Genomic DNA, 16,591 nt, shown 5'->3' on the forward strand with positions numbered 1-16,591 from the left:
AAGGTGGCAACTAAACATTGTATCCAAATCAGGAATTTTTTTATTTTATTTTTGCTTGTTATTTATTAAGCATTTTGAAAAAAATACAGTGAAGTTAGGCACATGAATAAAATAAAATATACAATAATATGAACCCATCGTAAAAGAAAAGACCACAATTTGAAGAATTCCAAGTTTCAAAATAAAGGAAAATAGTAAATGCCTAATGCCAGTAGGACTAAACCAGACTCGGGACAAAAAAAAGCCTCAGTCTTCTAACAGTGATATTGATTCAAACATCCGCTCTCTAAACTCTTGTTGATGATTCTTTAAGAAATCAGAGAGCCGGTCTGGTTCCAAGAACATGGAACTATTTTGCTGATAGTTCACTTTACGCTTCTTAGGATAAAGAGTTCTTCTAGACCCAACTTGGAGACCTGCGGACTAAAGATGATATTTCTGGCTCAATGACTTAGGGATGCATCATTCTCAATTAGTCTAGAAGCATATAACAGGTTTGAATACATAGGTCTTCCAGTGAGATGTAATGATAGATTTTCAGATATCCTGGGGTATAATGATCGATAATGCATACCCCCTCTATAAGAGCCATCCAATTTATTACAAATATATGCTGGAAATGTCTTTGTATCCATAATTCTGGTCTTTTACTATCAACACTGCCTGAAAATGATCCATCTGCACAAATATTCAGTATGAAGGCAATCATGCCATATGGGGAAAAAAAGGACAAACAATATTCATGTTCACAAAAAGTCACTTTTATTTACACTTTCATTTGTGTCATGAATGATTTATTTACAAAACGCTGTCTCTGATGCCATGACATTTGGAGGCCAGAACACAGAGGTCATGCAAGGAAGACACAAGCTTCAGCTCTAGCAATACTGCACTGCCCTCCATCTGGTGGATATGAGAACCATCAATAAATCAAAAGTTTCCATTCATTAGAAGACTTCATGAAAAAAAAACAACATTGCATATGCAGTGAGTGGAAAATGACTTAAAAGCACTTTCTAAATATCATATGAACCTGATTTCCAATCATACAGTTTTGCTTGAAGACCCACTGGAGTTCAAATGCTGTGGGTTTACTCCCCTCGTGTCTGCCATACAAGAGTTCTGTGCTTCCACTAGGGATCTCTTCAAGGGAATGCTACTCCCCTTCCTTCTCCTCACCATGTGTGATGACATGACACAGGGTCTTGTAGTCAAGGTTGCCTGAAACATCTGGGGGGAACGCATTGAACATCTGGGTGACCTGCAAAGAAAAACAAACAGTTTTATGTGGCTGAGAACTTGCATGGACCTGCTCCAGACAGCATTACAATCTGCGAGAGTTCAGTATCCCCCCCCTTCCCCAAAAACAAAATCTTCAAACCCAGCCCAACCCAACCCAAAGCCTCTACCAAAGAGATCACAACCCAAACCCTGCCTTTCTGAAATCTTTACAGAATCCAGTCCGGTTCTTTACCCAACCAGTTTTCAACTCAGATTGGGTGAGAGATTGGTTGGGTCATATTTTCTTTTCCAAAAGAGCTTTTCTCAATAGTTTTATACCCACCTGAAATCACCATCATATAGAACAGAATGGGGGACATCACCCCCTGCATTCTTCTCTCCCCCACCAACATGCATAAAGTCACTTCATAGACAAATTTGAGTGCTCTGCCTAATATCTAAAGAGGAAACACTCATGTTCCACATAGAAGACATCTCCAAACAGAATAAAACTATCATGATAATATATATGCAGCATCATATAGAGAAAAATTCATGTCTGATATTATTCTCCTGCTACAAAGATTATAAAAAAAGTCGTTTCTGTATCGTTCTGATGCCAGAACCTGACTAGGATACTGTGACTGAGTTGAGGAGTGAGAGAATCACAGCAGGGACATGCCAGGAGGAAAAAAAAATAAAAAAGAGCAGTCCTAGCCAGAGGAGCAGCAGGAAAGAACTGTGATAGGGATGGTGAGGGGTGTAGGAAAAGGGAGACAAACAGAACTGAAAAAGAAGACAGAGACACCTGGAAAAGAAAGAACTGGGAGAGGAAGGGAGAGAGAGAGAGAGTAACTGGAGAAGAGGAAATCAGAAGGAACTCAGAAGAGAACAGAAAAAGGATGCATGAGTTAGAAGGGATTATCGTGACGTTTCATTTTCGTCATTTAAAATGCACTGATGAGCAACTGATGACGGGGCTGATTTAGCAAGGGTTTCCTCCATTCTGTGTCAATGGGAAAAGACCTGGACAAGTCAGACCCTAAATCTTGGAAAGCTCTGGAAGTGGGAATCCAAGTCCAACATAAGAAGAGAGAACTCGCTGGTAACCAACACTGGCCGGACCTTAAATGCTGGGTGCTCACCTCTTCCTGATTGAAACGGTCCGCTTGAGTCATCAGCATGTCTTTGATGCTGTTAAAACAAAATTGAAGGGGCTCACTCATCGCTTGTAAACTGTGCAATGATACTACAGAGAGTCTTTACCAGCAGGTGGGGAATTCAGCAGACCTGAGCAGTAAGAAATTAGCCATGAAAGCAAGTGTTTCAGTCACCCATAATCTGGATGTATGAAAACCTTTCCATATTAAAAGGGTAAAGCAGTAGAATTATTTATTTATCTATAAACATTTAGAATTTGTCATTTCTTTAAAAATTGTAAGTTCAATATTCAGCATCACTTTGCCTGGATAAGTTCAGACCGGGCATGCTTTCAATCTTTAGCTGCATTCAGCAGCCGCTTCTTAGCTGGATATGTGTTTATCTGGCTATATAGCTGGTTAAGCGAGGGGTGAGATGGAGGTGCTCCAGGTAGAGCTAGTTATTCAGCTAAGTGCTGATATTCATCCTTATCTGGCTAAGCTAGCTGGATAAGTTAGACCTATTATAAAACAGGTCTAAAGTTAGCCGGATAAACTTATCTGGCTCTTAGATAGCCGGGTTTATTCAGCAGCGCAGCCACACCACTGAACATCCTGGACCAGTTATCCAGATATGTTTAGCAGGCTAATCTGCTCAGCCAGCTAGCAGCTAAATATTGATCTCTGTGGGTTTGATCATTTTGACTTCCCAACAATTTCACAACTGAGTCTGGCGGCATAGAATTTTTTTGACTTTGGAGATGAATTAGTTTACTTCTGTGGATACGGTTACAGCATACATTTTATAATGCAGGACAGTAATGAGGCTAAGAGATGAGTCCGTAATATAAATGGGATTTAAATAAGGAAGCAAGTCCTACTGCTGAGGATCTGTCAGTAATGGGGACCCATGCACCAAAGCAGGGCATTACATACCTGTTCTCAGGCCCTCACAGCCTGTCGGGTTTCCAGAATGTCTACAAAGAATACGCAAGAGCTAAATTAGAGACCCAGTGGATCCCAGTTTATCTCATACATGTTCATTCTGGGTATCTTGAAAAACCGACTGGCTGTGGGCTCAGTGGGAACAGATTTGGAAAATTCTGTATTAAAGGTCTCCTTCCCTTGTTGTGTCTGAAGGAAACATTCTTAGTACACAGAGCTCTATGATAGGTTCATAGAAAAGTGCTTAATATACATGAGCTGTAGTATACAATGGATATTTTTACTGACAATTATATCTTGCCGTGAAACTATTACAGATTTCTTTTCACTCACTGATTTGTGCTTTGCACTTACTTCATAGCATTCTCAAAGGATCTTCCTGACCAGGGTCCTGGATTTATTCACATATTTGACTTCTTCCTGAACTGTCTAGACCAGGGGTGGCCAACTTCAGTCCTCAACCAGGCCATTATTAGCAGGAGATCCATAACGACTATGCATGAGATATATTTCCATACGATGGAGGCAGTGCATGCAGCTATCAAAATTGTTGTTTATGTGCTATGACTGTTTTTACGGTTTTATTATTATCTTTTGTAAACTGTGCTGAACTGATTGTGGAAACAAGACGGAATATAAGAATTTCAAATAAATCAAAATAAATAAATCTTTGTCATGCCTATTCACTGTGGATATCCTGAAAACCAGGCCTGTTTGTGGCTCCTGAGGACTGGAGTTGGCCTAGAATCATCATTAAAAATTCATTTATGTATGTTAAGAGGACAAAACGTGCCATTTTTGTGTAAACCTGTGTGAGGCTTTTAAGAAAAGTCATAAGGGGCTGGCTTGACTACTCATTGGCAGAGCTAGGTTCAACTGCCAAGCCTGGCTTATGCTCCTTGAACCAACTAGTGCTGGGGTGCTGTAGAGGCAGTAGTCACTGTCCCAGGGCTTGGGGACAGGAAGGGAATTCCAGCCATTGCGTAACAGCGACACCTACTGGTCAGGAAAAGAGCTGTGGCCCCTGGCTAAGGATTATGATCACGATGGCTGGATTAGTTGGGGATGGGGGGGGGGGGGGCATTAAATAATGGGGAGAAAGCCCTGGGCAGTTGTAAACAAAGGCTTATGGCATCATAGCCCAAAGGGGGCCGGTTCTGACTGAGCTGGAAGCCCAAAGGAGCAGGAGGAAAGAAAAATCAATAGGTCATGCTCGGGATAATGCATCCACTCCACTGGTGTTTTTCCACTCCAGTGTGCATATGGAAACACTGTTTATGCAGTAATAAATATCACATCCAATAGCTATAAATTTATAATAAAGATTACAGAACACAGTAAATAAATGCATTAAATACTCCTACAACCTTGAGACAATAATTCATCCATAACATTGTTTGCACTGGAATTTCCTAGTGCAACCAATAATGCATGCCTGTAATGTAGCTAGCGTAGGCGAATGATTGTGAATGGAAAGAAGACCTCGCTTCCCTGACGCAGCGATTGCTGCGTTTCTGAGTTCATTCTTACAGTTAATCCAAGCACCTGATTGACTTCATATTTACACCCCCTTAACGTTTTTTCCGGCTACAGTGCTGGCGCACACTTACTGGTCGATTTTAAAACCCCCTACGCGCGCCAAAGCCAGAAGATACGCACGCGGCTTGGCCCGGCGGACACCGCGCGGATTTAAAAAACCCGTGCAAGTACCTGCGAATCTCTCCTGATATGTGCACACATCATAAAGTTCAAAAGGGGCGGGGAATGGTGGGTCTGGGCGGGGCGTGGGCAGGCCGAGGTTGTAACATGAGGTCTGTGCACAAGTATTTACACGCACACACACGCGCCAGGGTCCCCTACCACGTACCTTTACTTCTGCTATGGATGGCATGTAAGTAAAAACATAAAAAAAACTAGACTAGCCAGTGGGGTTTTAAGGGTCGGGGCTAACAGGGTAAAAGGGAGGCAAGTTAGCCAGAGGCCCTCGCACTTACGCGATCGAGGTGGCATTTGTACGCACGTGCACGTGTCAATATAAAGTCGTGCGCACATGTACGTGGGTATAGCCGGTTTTATAACAGGCGCACGTATACCAGCATCTACTCGTGTGAGTTATAAAATCACCGCGTCTGTGTGCGCAAGCTGGCAATCACGCGCCCATGTTTGCATGCACGCAGGTCTTAAAATTCACCTCAAAGGAAACAGGGGGACCGATTCTACTGTGTGGTTAGAGGGAAAATGTCCCATATTTCTATATAAAGCAAAGATTACAAAGTATCTGCAAATTTACATTTCTTAGGTGCTTTATAACGAGTTAAGCGGTGTTTTATGCGGTTTCTCTTATTGTCTCTGAGTATTATTATATGCCAGACAGGCTGACAGGACCACTCACCCGAACCGGGACACAGAAATGCTCTTAAAAATCAGTAAGAGGTACAATGCACAGCACTTCAAATTATGGCATGATTTAGGAGAAGACAAGTGCATGGTGTGCTTGAAGTCTCGTTGGAAAGGGAAGGTCATATGTCTAAATATATACTTCTGAGGCATACCCCAGCAGCCTCTGGCATGGGTACAAGGAAGAAGGATTGGGCTAAGGTTCTACATATGGTTTCCATTATTTATTTTATAGGAAAATGAACACTCATGATTTCCAAAATTAGAGGTTTTCAATCTACTAATTGTCTGAAAACCAAATTTAAATCTCTCTGGTGATTTTACAGAAACCAGTACCCATTTGCCTTGAGGTTGGTCATACCATGTCTGCTCTGGCCAAGATCAACTGAGAACTGCAGGCTGGTTCTTTTTCTTTCTAAACCTGTATAGAAAATGTCCGTTGGCATTCCTTAGCTCTGGTTAGGAGAGAATAGGTGAGTCAGATGCTGGTGCACAGCTCACTCCAGTCTGGAATTCTAAGCCAGGTCTAATAACAAATCTGAACTTTCTGGGCCAGAGTAGGTTCACCTAGTTTCCCTCTCCTCAGCTGTTGTTTTTCTTGTAAGAGAGCCATCTTGGATTTTAGTGTGAGAACTTTGGATATTCAGTGCTAGGTGGCTCAAGTTAGCTCATCGTGCCAGATGGGGGAGGAAGAAAGATTTTTCATCACAGTTGAGACACAGGGAGGATAATTTTCAAAGGGACTTCTGCGGGTAACGGAAGAGAGAGAAAAATTAGAAGTGCTTTAGAAAACAGCACACGTAAGGGGTACTTTGTTCCCTTACCGCTTGTTTGCCCCTGGCCAGCTCTAGGGAGAGGGTTTTTCCATTTCTAAGACCACCGCTAAGGCTTTTCCCCACCCAGGATTGAGGATATGAAGAGGGGTGATTTTGGTGGTTCCCAAATTCTGGCCCCACAGCCTACTTCAAAGGGCTTGGTCTTTGCCATGTTTGCCAGCCCTGGAAGAGGAACTGTGAGAGGAGAAGAGATGAAGAGAGTTTTTGCCTTTTGAGAGAGCTAGTTTTCTTTTGACCTGCTCTCAGCTCAGGAAGATGGTTACCCCTTGCCTGAGGGGATTAGGATTGGGATTGGGTGCCATTTTGCCCTGCAAACAGTTCACGTGGAGACTGTATTTTCCAAGAAGTAAGAACTGTGTTTTGCTGAACTTTTTCTTTATTCTTGGATGGGAGAAAGTTTTTTACCGCCACGCTTTTTGGGGAAGAGACTTTTCTTACTTTCGTGCCACCAGGAAGGAACACCGAGTCAGAGTTGGAGCAAGAGAAAGAGATTAAGGCACTTGGAGTTTCATTCCACCTCTATTAAGAGATTTTTATTTTGTATTTTTTTGTGATTTTTCTATTTATCTTTGATCAAGTTTTTACGAACGTATTTGAACACCTCTTCAACCATTTTGCCTGCTCTTTCTGACTCGGAGAACCAGCCTATTAGGATCTGCTAGCATGAGTGCCCTTGTGAGAAAGGTCAAGTGGAACTGGAGAGATTGTGTATTGATCCCCACCTAGCGTGCACCCATGGCCCCGGAGGCTTGTCCTCCTCAGCACCCCAGTGGTTAACAGTGTGGCGAACAGAGAGGTCTGGGACAGTGAAATTGGCCCTGGGAACTGTGTGGCCTCTTTATTCTGGTACTAAACTGAAGAGAGGACGACACACATAAACACTAAATACATAGCAAGGGGCTTTCCAGGGGGTGGACTTAGTTGGGACTGAGACGAACAAACTTTTTGATTTTAAAAAGTATGGGCCCAATATTCAAAGTGTGCTCGATGCTCTTTAACCAGGTAAACAGGACTTATGTGGCTAAGTGCGGCTGCTGAATAAGCAGCCATGTTCAGAAGCCACTGCTTGCCTATATAAGTCCCTTATACAGCTAAAAAGTAAGCCACATAAGATATGGGCGAAAAGTGGGCTGAGTGAGTTAGCTGCACAACTTACTTATTTATTTATTTATTTGTTTGTTTATAACTTTTTTTATACCGAAGTTCAGGTAACAGAATTACTTATCACTCCGGCTAATTGCCAATATTTGGACAACCACATAAGTTGTTCAGCTAACTTAGATGTGCCATAGAGCAGGTCTAAACTTAGCTAGTTAGACTTATATGGCTAAGCGCTCAATTATAAATGCATAATCAGCGGCATAGCCATGCCACTGAATATACATCGTAACTTAGACAGATAAGTTCTTACCAGCTAAATTACTTAATCGGCCAGTTTTGAATAGAGATGAGCTTCGTTTTTCTGGCTCAGGTCGGGTTTCAGTTCGGGCGGTTCGTGGGAAAACAAGTTTTCCCACGGATCATTATCCGGAAAAACCGAAGCTGGAACCCAAACCCGAAACCGGAAAAACAAATTTAAAAAAAACCAACCGAATCGGAAAAAAAACCACCCCAACCCTTTGATTACTTTCTTACAACCCCCCCCCCCCCCACACACACACACCATCCCGATCCCTCTCCAAGACTTACTAAAAGCCCTGGTGGTCCAGCGGGGTCCCTCGAGCGATCTCTCCCTCCGTGCCGTCAGGCTGTCGGGCCTGCTGCAAATCAAAATGGCGCCGATGACCCTTTGCCCTTACAATGTCACAGGGGCTACTGGTGCCATTGGTCAGCCCCTGTCACATGGTAGGAGCAATGGACGGCCGGTGCCATCTTGTGCTCCTACTATGTGGCAGGGGCCGACTAATGGCACCGGTAGCCCCTGTGACATAGTAAGGGCAAAGGCTATCGGCGCCATTTTGAATACTGGCAGCCGACGGCCCGAGTGCAGGAGATCGCTCCCAGACCCCTGCTGGACCACCAGGGCTTTTAGTAAGTCTTGGGGAGGGATCGGGTTGGTGGGGGGGGGGGGGTTGTAATACAGTAAATGTGAAGGGTTGGGGTGGCTTGTTTTGTTTTGTTTTTTTAAATAAATGTGCCCCTCCCCCTGCACTAACCCGAAAAACGAATTTTCCCCCGAAGTTCGGGGAAAATCCATTTCGTGGTTCAGGTCCCCCAAGCCACTACGAATTAGGCAATTTCATTGAAATTGCCTAATTCGTGATAAACGAATGCACATCTCTAGTTTTGAATGTTGACTCCATGTGAAGAAATTCATTCGTCAAGCATGCTCGCTACTTTGCAGGTGTCATTGCAGGCACAGTCTTGCTGCAATAATTTTCAAAACATGCTGATGCATGCAAGTCTGCTTTGAAAAACCAGTCTAACTTAAGTGAGTATATGCCGGCTAACTTATGTGCAATTTTACAAAATTATCTCTCAGGAGGGTAGTTTTACAAAATTGCCTGCCCATATGCTAATAAACTTATGGACATCTGTCCTATATGTCTGTAAATTTCCCTAGCCTGAGCAGAGATGTTGCTGGTGTTAGTGTCAGGGAGCGGTTTGCACTGACGTGCACATTTTTGGATTTTCAAATTTATGTGTGCAAATTTTCTACATGCATAATAGCAGGTGTAATTGTGTGCAGGTAAAATCTAGAGGGATCATTTCCAAAGTGGACTTAGGCGCATCAGTCCTCTTTGAAATTCAGTGTTACTTATCCTTGTACCCTCTTATCTCTCCATGCTTAGCACTCCTTACCAAGCCACACGGACCTTGCTGACCTCCCAGGAACCCGGGAAACAGATTTTTCCTACTTGACCCCAAGTCTTTGAAACTCCCTTCCATTCTTCATTCGTCTCGAGATGGAATATTTAAGATTTAGAAAAGCCCTTAAGGCCCATTTTTACTCAAAGGCATTTCCCACTTATTAGATTTTCTTCAGCTTCTATTTGTTCCTTTCCTTGATTGTATTAATTTTATGTATTGTTTTGTTTTTTACTCTGTAATGTGCTTTTAATTATATTTTGCTTTTGTGTTGATTGTTTTTAGTTCTAATTTTTTTATATTATTTAGTTTGATTTTATCCTGTTTTGTTTGATGTTAGCATTATGACTTTTATTGAACATCGCTCTCGTTTACCTCTTGTAATAAGATGGATTAATCAAAGTATTGGATAAACATAAACGTTTTTTTTGTCGACTTTCTTATGAGGGCTGCTTGAAAATTACCCCTCTCCCAAAGAGGGCAATTTTCAAATGATTTTCCCCAGATGATTAAGCAATCACCCAGGTAAAATTTGCAGTTGAAAATTGCCTTCCCCCTCTACAGAAAACATTTTTCACAGCATGGGTGCTTTCGGCTGTGCAAAGGGCAGGGGAAGGCAGAGGCAGCAGACGGTGCCCAGAGCTTTTAATTTTGAACTAATTTGTATCTGGCAATGTATTGCTTTTAATTCATTAAATAATTTTAAAATGAAATCCCCACTCATGACTTACTGGAGCCAGCTTTGCACATGAGAGTTTCTTTTTTTGAAAATTCACTTACAGGGCCTAGGGGTCATCAGGCCTTGCACAGATTCTAAAAATGGCTCCCAAAGGGATATCAAACTCATGGGTCATCATTGTCTTGGAGCAGATTTTTAAAAAGTTAGAGTTTGACCCTCCTCGGCAAGCAGCAAGCTGCATCTCCAAAAATCTCTCTTAAGTGAAACGGTCAAGTTCGCTACATGATATATAAAGTCAAGTGACCATTTCTATACATTTAAAAAAGAAAAAAGCTAAGAGGAATCTATACAAGGTTTATCTCATACACAGACTACAACTGGTTGCCCCATTTTAACAATGCCAACACCCAGAGCATTGGGACTTTCCCTGCCCTGTGCATGACTGACATCACTGGTGTTAGATTTACCAATATGACAGCTGCTAAAGGAATTTCAGAACACAATCTCAAATTAAGAAATTACAGCTTGAAGTGATTCAAACCACACCACATATTCCATTTTGAAACGTATTTGTTCTTATCAAAAATAGCAATAACTATCCGATATTTCGTACAGTTTAAAAAAAAATGCAAGCGCATATACTGGACACACTTTGCTGCAGATTGGGCTTTTGAATATTGGGGGGAAAAAAACAAACCTAGCATGCAGAGAGGTGCTGGCCAAATCCTCACCTCCCAAAGTGGCCCCTCTGGGCTGGAAGGATTCCCTGCATATTCATATTCATTTCTTCACTCCAAACCCCTTTCAGACCTGAGTAACTTTATCTGCCTACATTTAGCCGGATAACTTTTAATTCATGCGAATGTGCCAGGAGCTGTCAGCTCTATTGCACTTAGTATTCAGCCCAGGGGAGGAGGGGGCACTTTTGGGGATTCGGGAGGTGAGGATTTGGCACCCGCTTGGCACATTAGTTTGTTTGTTTTTTTTCAGTTATCCGGCTAACTTTAGGCCACTATTTTTTCCCTACCAGAGTTAGCCGGATAACTTTACCCAGCTGGTGCTGATATTGAGCATTAGTCAGGTAAATTTAAGCCCCGGTCCCAGAACGCCCCCTACTTTGCCATTTTTTTATTCAGCTAAGTTTTAGTCAATTCAGCAGGGCGGGATCTTTAAAACTCAGGGCTTCTCCGGCTAAATCTCAAACTTTGCTGGCCAACCCCTTTTGAATATCGACCTCTGCACTGCAAAAAATTTTCCCCTGGTTTGTGCCTGTGGCAAACTCTGTTTTACAAATGGCGGACTTCTTCACACAAGGCCAAGAAAAATTAAAGAAAAACTTACTAGGCAGCCTTTATATGACCTTTTCCCTCTGGGTCAAAGATCTTAAAAGCATTCAAAATGGTTTCTTCTGGGTCCGTGCCTGAAGAAAAATAATAAATGTATATATTATTAGTCTAGGTATTACGGAGTTAACATTACAGTTTGACAAGACCGTGTCAATCATGTTTGAAGTTTGTGTTTCCTGTTTCAGCTTAAAAAGATGCTCACTGTCTCCTGGCACCGCCGGATAGAATACGTAGGATGAGATATATGTGCGTATATCACCTACGTTCCATGAAAAGACAGTTTCCTGGCTAATCCTGTGTTGTATATTACTAGCAAATGGAATAGTCATGGACCTTTGTCGTTGGGCATGCAAGAAGCAGAATTTTACAGTATTTAAGGTGACAGCTTCTCTTTCTCTAAATGTCTTCTATTAAAAGGAAGTCGACCAAGTACAGAAATCAAGCCTTTATGGGGTTAATTTTGTAACAGCCTGCCTAAAATTACACCATTTCCCAGAGTGTACTTCTGTGCACACTGGGGCAGATTTTCAAAGGGTTACGTGCGTACCTTACTCGCGTAACCCCGAAAACCTGCTCCTGCGCGCGCCGAGCCTATTTTGCATAGGCTCGGCGACGCGCGCAAGCCCCGGGACGCGCATATGTCCCGGGGCTTTGAAAAAGGGGCGGGAAGGGGGCGTGGGCGTGACGCCAGTCCGGGGGGGGTCTGGGGGTGGGACCAAGGCCTCCAGCACAGCGGCTGTGCCGGGGGATGGGACTGGAAGGTGGGGGTGAGCGGAGGGAACGGGGAAAGCCATCGGGGCTCCCCTAAGGCTCGGCATGCGCAAGGTGACAAGTGTGCACCCCCTTGTGCGCGTCGACCCTGGACTTTATAACATGCGCACGGCAGCGCACGCATGTTATAAAATCGGGTGTGCGTTTGTTCGCGCCGGGTAGCCCGCACAAATGTACCCTGCGCACGCAGGTTATAAAATCTGCCCCACTGGCTTTGAAAAATTATCCAGGGCAAACACTCCGGAAAAGTTAGATCTGCTAATCTGAATGGGGGAAGTTATTCTGACAAAATCTACACACCATCCTCTTTCAAAATCAAAAAGTGTGTGTGTGTAAATCCCAACCCCCCCCTCAGACTCCACATCTCTTCTCTCCCATCTCCTCTGAAATGCCTCTCTACTATGTGCATAATTTTACGCCCATATCAGCAGGCGGGTTTTCAAAAGGGCCATTTCTGTGGGTAAAGCCCTGTTTTTATCTCAATCACAGAAGTCGTTCCCCCCCTTGTAAATTTCCCTCCCTAAGGTTAAACAGAAAAGTGCACCTGGATGGTTTGTAGCCCTGGCAGCACTTGGTAACAAAGGGCTGAATTAGCACAACTTAAGTTGAAAACTCCAGAGCGGTAGCACCAATTTTCGCCTTAGCTACTGGCCAGTTGCACATCTTTCATAAACATTCGTAATTCAATCACCTTTTTAAAAAAAAATGCCATGTGCCATCTTCAAACACTTCATGCTTACAACAGAGGCTTTTGGGTCTATAAGAGATGAAAGAATGCCTGCCCTGTGGTCTTAAAGACCTCAGTATGAAATAGGGGAGGGGTGGGATTGTGAGGGAGGTTAAGGAGCAGTGGAGAGAGAAGGAAATCCTTCCAAGGAATGGGGGGAAACCAGTTTACCCCTTTATTTAGTACACGCTTACCCAACAAATGCCTGAAGCACAGCAAACTAGGCAAGAAGAAGGAGCCACATTTGATCTAGCCTCGGTTCGAGTCCCGAGGCATTTCCATGACAAAATTCTCAACTCTGCGCCCCTCCCGTGCTTTCCTCCATCCAACAGCCCTCCCCAGGTTTAAAAGCTAAAACACTTTAATGCCCCCACACCAAATCTGATTGAGCTAGATGCAGCCATTTCAAAGTTATAAAGAACGGGAGAGGGGGACACAGAAAGCAAAAGCCAGAACCTGCAACCCATACAGACTTCAGTTCAATCTCATAAGCCTCTCCTTGTATCGAGTCAAGGCAAAAAAAGCACAAACATGTAGGAGGAATCCCCAAGGAGACCGCGCTGCGATCGGCGGTAATGTAGGATCCGTCCTATATTTTTGGTGATTTTAGCTCTGTTCCCTGGGACGGCGTCACAGCTACTTTAAAAAAAAATGTGCTTCTCTCCCAGCTCCCTTTCCTGGACCATCACATCCCCCTACAAACTGTTCACCTACTGACATTAAATTTCCCAAAGTAACTGCTTAAGAGTTGCAATCTAAATGCTGTTCAGCCGTTTCAGGTCCAAGCAGGAGGTAAGTAAATGTGAGATGCACTCTCCACTTTAGACTGCATTTTCTAAGGAGATTGACTTATGAATGAATGTGAAAGCCACGCAAATGGACGGTAGCCAGGGTTTAACTCTTCAGGATTGGCACAACTGCTCACAAGTTTCCAACTTGTGCTAATTCAACCCCTTTTTTTTTGCCGTCTGTTACCAAGCGTCCGATATTTGCGTGCGGGATCCTCTCCCCAGGGCAGCTTCCCAGCAACTGGAAATATGTGCTTTACATGTCCCCTTATTCCTCCAAACTTTCATTTTCCCCTGATAATTAAATTCTGTACTGTGGTCTTTAAAAGCCCAGAGTTGGCATTCTCTGAACCCAAGAACGAGGTGAATGAAAACAAGGCTTTTCCCCCCTTAATAATGAAGATTTATGAAACCTACATGAAAGGTCAGGCGCTAAGAGTGAAGCCTCGACGATTGACCAGGGCTGGATTTAAGAGTTTGGTGCCCACAGGCAGAGCAGAGCGGGAGGTGGGATACCCTGGAGATTGGGACGTGGTAGAAATCCCTCCCCTCCCCCCCCCCGACCACCACCTACCAAAGTGCCAGAGCGCCACAGCAGCATCCACTCGAAGTGGATGGTGGGAGCGGGCTACTCCAAAATTGGGCTCCTAAATCCAGGCCTGCAACTGATAACCTAATGGCTTTTTTGGGGGTTTTGGGGTGGTTTTTTTACGCAGTGAGAATTTTTGAAAAGACCGACTCGACTTTGAGCAATTAAAAGAGAGAAATCCCCTGTATGCGTATTCTGAGAACCAGCTGAGCCAGTCTTGGGTGTTTCAACTTCTGTTTCAAAGCCTTCTGGGAATTTCTCAACAGGAGAAGCAAAATCCAGGACCCAAAACCAGATGCTCAAGTCTAAATAAAAGTAAGCTGCCCTCTGAGCACAAACGGCTACAAGAGCGTTTCTGTCTGTCTCTTGTACTCCCGTACTCCCATGTCCCTTGGAATATTTCACAGCACAAGACAGGCAACTGCAACTGCTTCCTCCCATTCGGCTTCTGCTTTGCCATGCCCGCCGGCTCTTGTTTTGAAAAGCTGTAATGCACCAGGCATCCTTTATTGATTAGTTGGTAAATAAAGTGGTTTCTTTGATGTGCGGGGTCTCTGTTTTCTATACAAATTGCATTACTTATCCCTGCAGAGACAATTCCATCTGGCTGGCATTACATAACAATAGTTTGTCGACCGTGCATCGGTTGCCACAGGATTACTTTACAAAACGAAAATATATATATATATATATATATATATATATATACATATCTTAATATTTATATAGGTCTCCGCTCGGAAATGAGTTCCAACTACAAATGTTGTAAAATGCCTTTCACCGGCCTCTGAGTGACTCTTCCTGCAGGGCACGGCTGCTAAAACCCTTTCTACCCGAGCCACTTCACCTCCCTCTCTCTCAAAGACCTTTCACCGCAGTCGGATTTCCCTGGGCAAGTGCAGTGCTGGGCTCTGTTTGGTCTGCAATGACAGGACCCAACCAGAAGGGCATGACCGTGCCAGATGTGATCTTTTTCGGTTTTTGTTCCTTTGAATCAAAAGTAGAGCTGTTCTACCGGCGATGTGCTGGAGGGGGCTCCCAGGAGCCACTTATTAAATTATTATTATAAATTGGAAAACAAAAGAGCATCTCTCTCTTTGTCAAGCAGTGCTGGTGAAAGAGAGAGAGCAGTGGCGGCACTTCGCCGTGTTCAGACCTTTGGGGCGGCAGAGGGCAGGCCCTGGACTTCACCCATCTACCTCCCCTTGCCGGGCCACAGGACCCAGGGATTGCGAACGAGCCTCGGCATCAGAGACCGTGAAGAGCACTTAGATGGGAAGAAGAGAGGAAAAGAGAGCATGAAGTAAGAAAGCAAAAAAAAAAAAAATATCAGAAAGGAACAAATGGGAAGAGAGAGCAATTTAGAGGAGATACCACGGGAAAAAAGAACAAGCTAGAAAGAAGAAGGAGGAGTAACTAGGTCAAGGAAATAGAAGGAAAGAATTAAGGAAGATGAATAATTAACTACAGTAGGAACAAGAGAGAAAGAATGCACTAGAAGGTTATGTCAGTATAAAGGGCAAACGAGAAGAGTGCAGGGCAGTCAGACAGGACGATAGCACAGTGTAGTCTCCTTCTAGATACAGGGGCAAAGAATGCAGCGGGCCCTACATGAATATGTCTGGAACAGAGGAACACACACCTAGCTCTGTATTTAAGACAGAGGTTTCATTAAATCCTTCACAGTCTCGGTCCTGCAATCCACACTTTGCCAAGGCTGATGGCAGATATTGCCCCAGGCAGAAAAGACAACAAATGTTTTCTGTCTGCTACTGTTCTTGGTTTATGATAGCGGCACGGTAAGGGAGCAATTTTCACTTGCCCACGCAGGCGCAGGGTCTGAGAGTAATTTTGAAAATGAAATACAAGTTGCTCAGGTGCAAAAGTACCAGCGGGCCTTGTACCTGCTTTATCTGCGGGTCGACCTCGTGCAGAGAAACTACACCCATATTATATATCTGTAAATTAAATATGCATACGTGCTTGCCCCTCCCACGACCCATCCCTACTACCCCTTTCTCTCTATCAGTAAACTAGGTGGGTGTTATTTAGCCGCTCGGTGGAGCACAATTTCCCCCAGGAGGAACCTAGCCAGGTAGTTACTTGGCTATATCCCTGTGGAAAATGTCCCCTAAAAGAACCAGAACATAAGGGCACAAAGTCCAGTTATCCTTAAGCTTTCAGATGGATTAGGCATACAAAACAGCGGACGAGCACAGTTGCCTGGACTTCAGCCAAAGGCTCCTGCAGAGGCCAGAGCTGGAGCAGATCCACTCAGCCTGCCTCTTCTGATGTTCCAGGTGGAAGCACAGTCACAGGAATCCAGCCTCACTATCCACCTCTAA

General features: G+C 43.8%; 1 protein-coding gene across 1 annotated transcript in view; it reads right to left on the reverse strand.

Annotated features, from left to right (window-relative positions):
- Positions 1-739: 739 nt before the first annotated feature.
- The window catches only part of MYL10 (myosin light chain 10), a 30,636-nt gene continuing 14,784 nt past the window's right edge, over positions 740-16,591 (reverse strand). Inside the window, exons 5-7 of the mRNA XM_029612828.1 lie at positions 11,367-11,445; positions 2,367-2,415; positions 740-1,261 (exon numbers count right to left, since the gene is read on the reverse strand). Coding sequence (XP_029468688.1) covers positions 1,157-1,261; positions 2,367-2,415; positions 11,367-11,445 — 233 coding nt within the window. The 3' untranslated portion in view covers positions 740-1,156. The remainder of the gene's footprint in view (positions 1,262-2,366; positions 2,416-11,366; positions 11,446-16,591) is intronic.

The sequence above is a fragment of the Rhinatrema bivittatum genome, chromosome 8, assembly GCF_901001135.1.
Source record: "Rhinatrema bivittatum chromosome 8, aRhiBiv1.1, whole genome shotgun sequence".
In the NCBI taxonomy this organism is placed as follows: Eukaryota; Metazoa; Chordata; class Amphibia; order Gymnophiona; family Rhinatrematidae; genus Rhinatrema; species Rhinatrema bivittatum.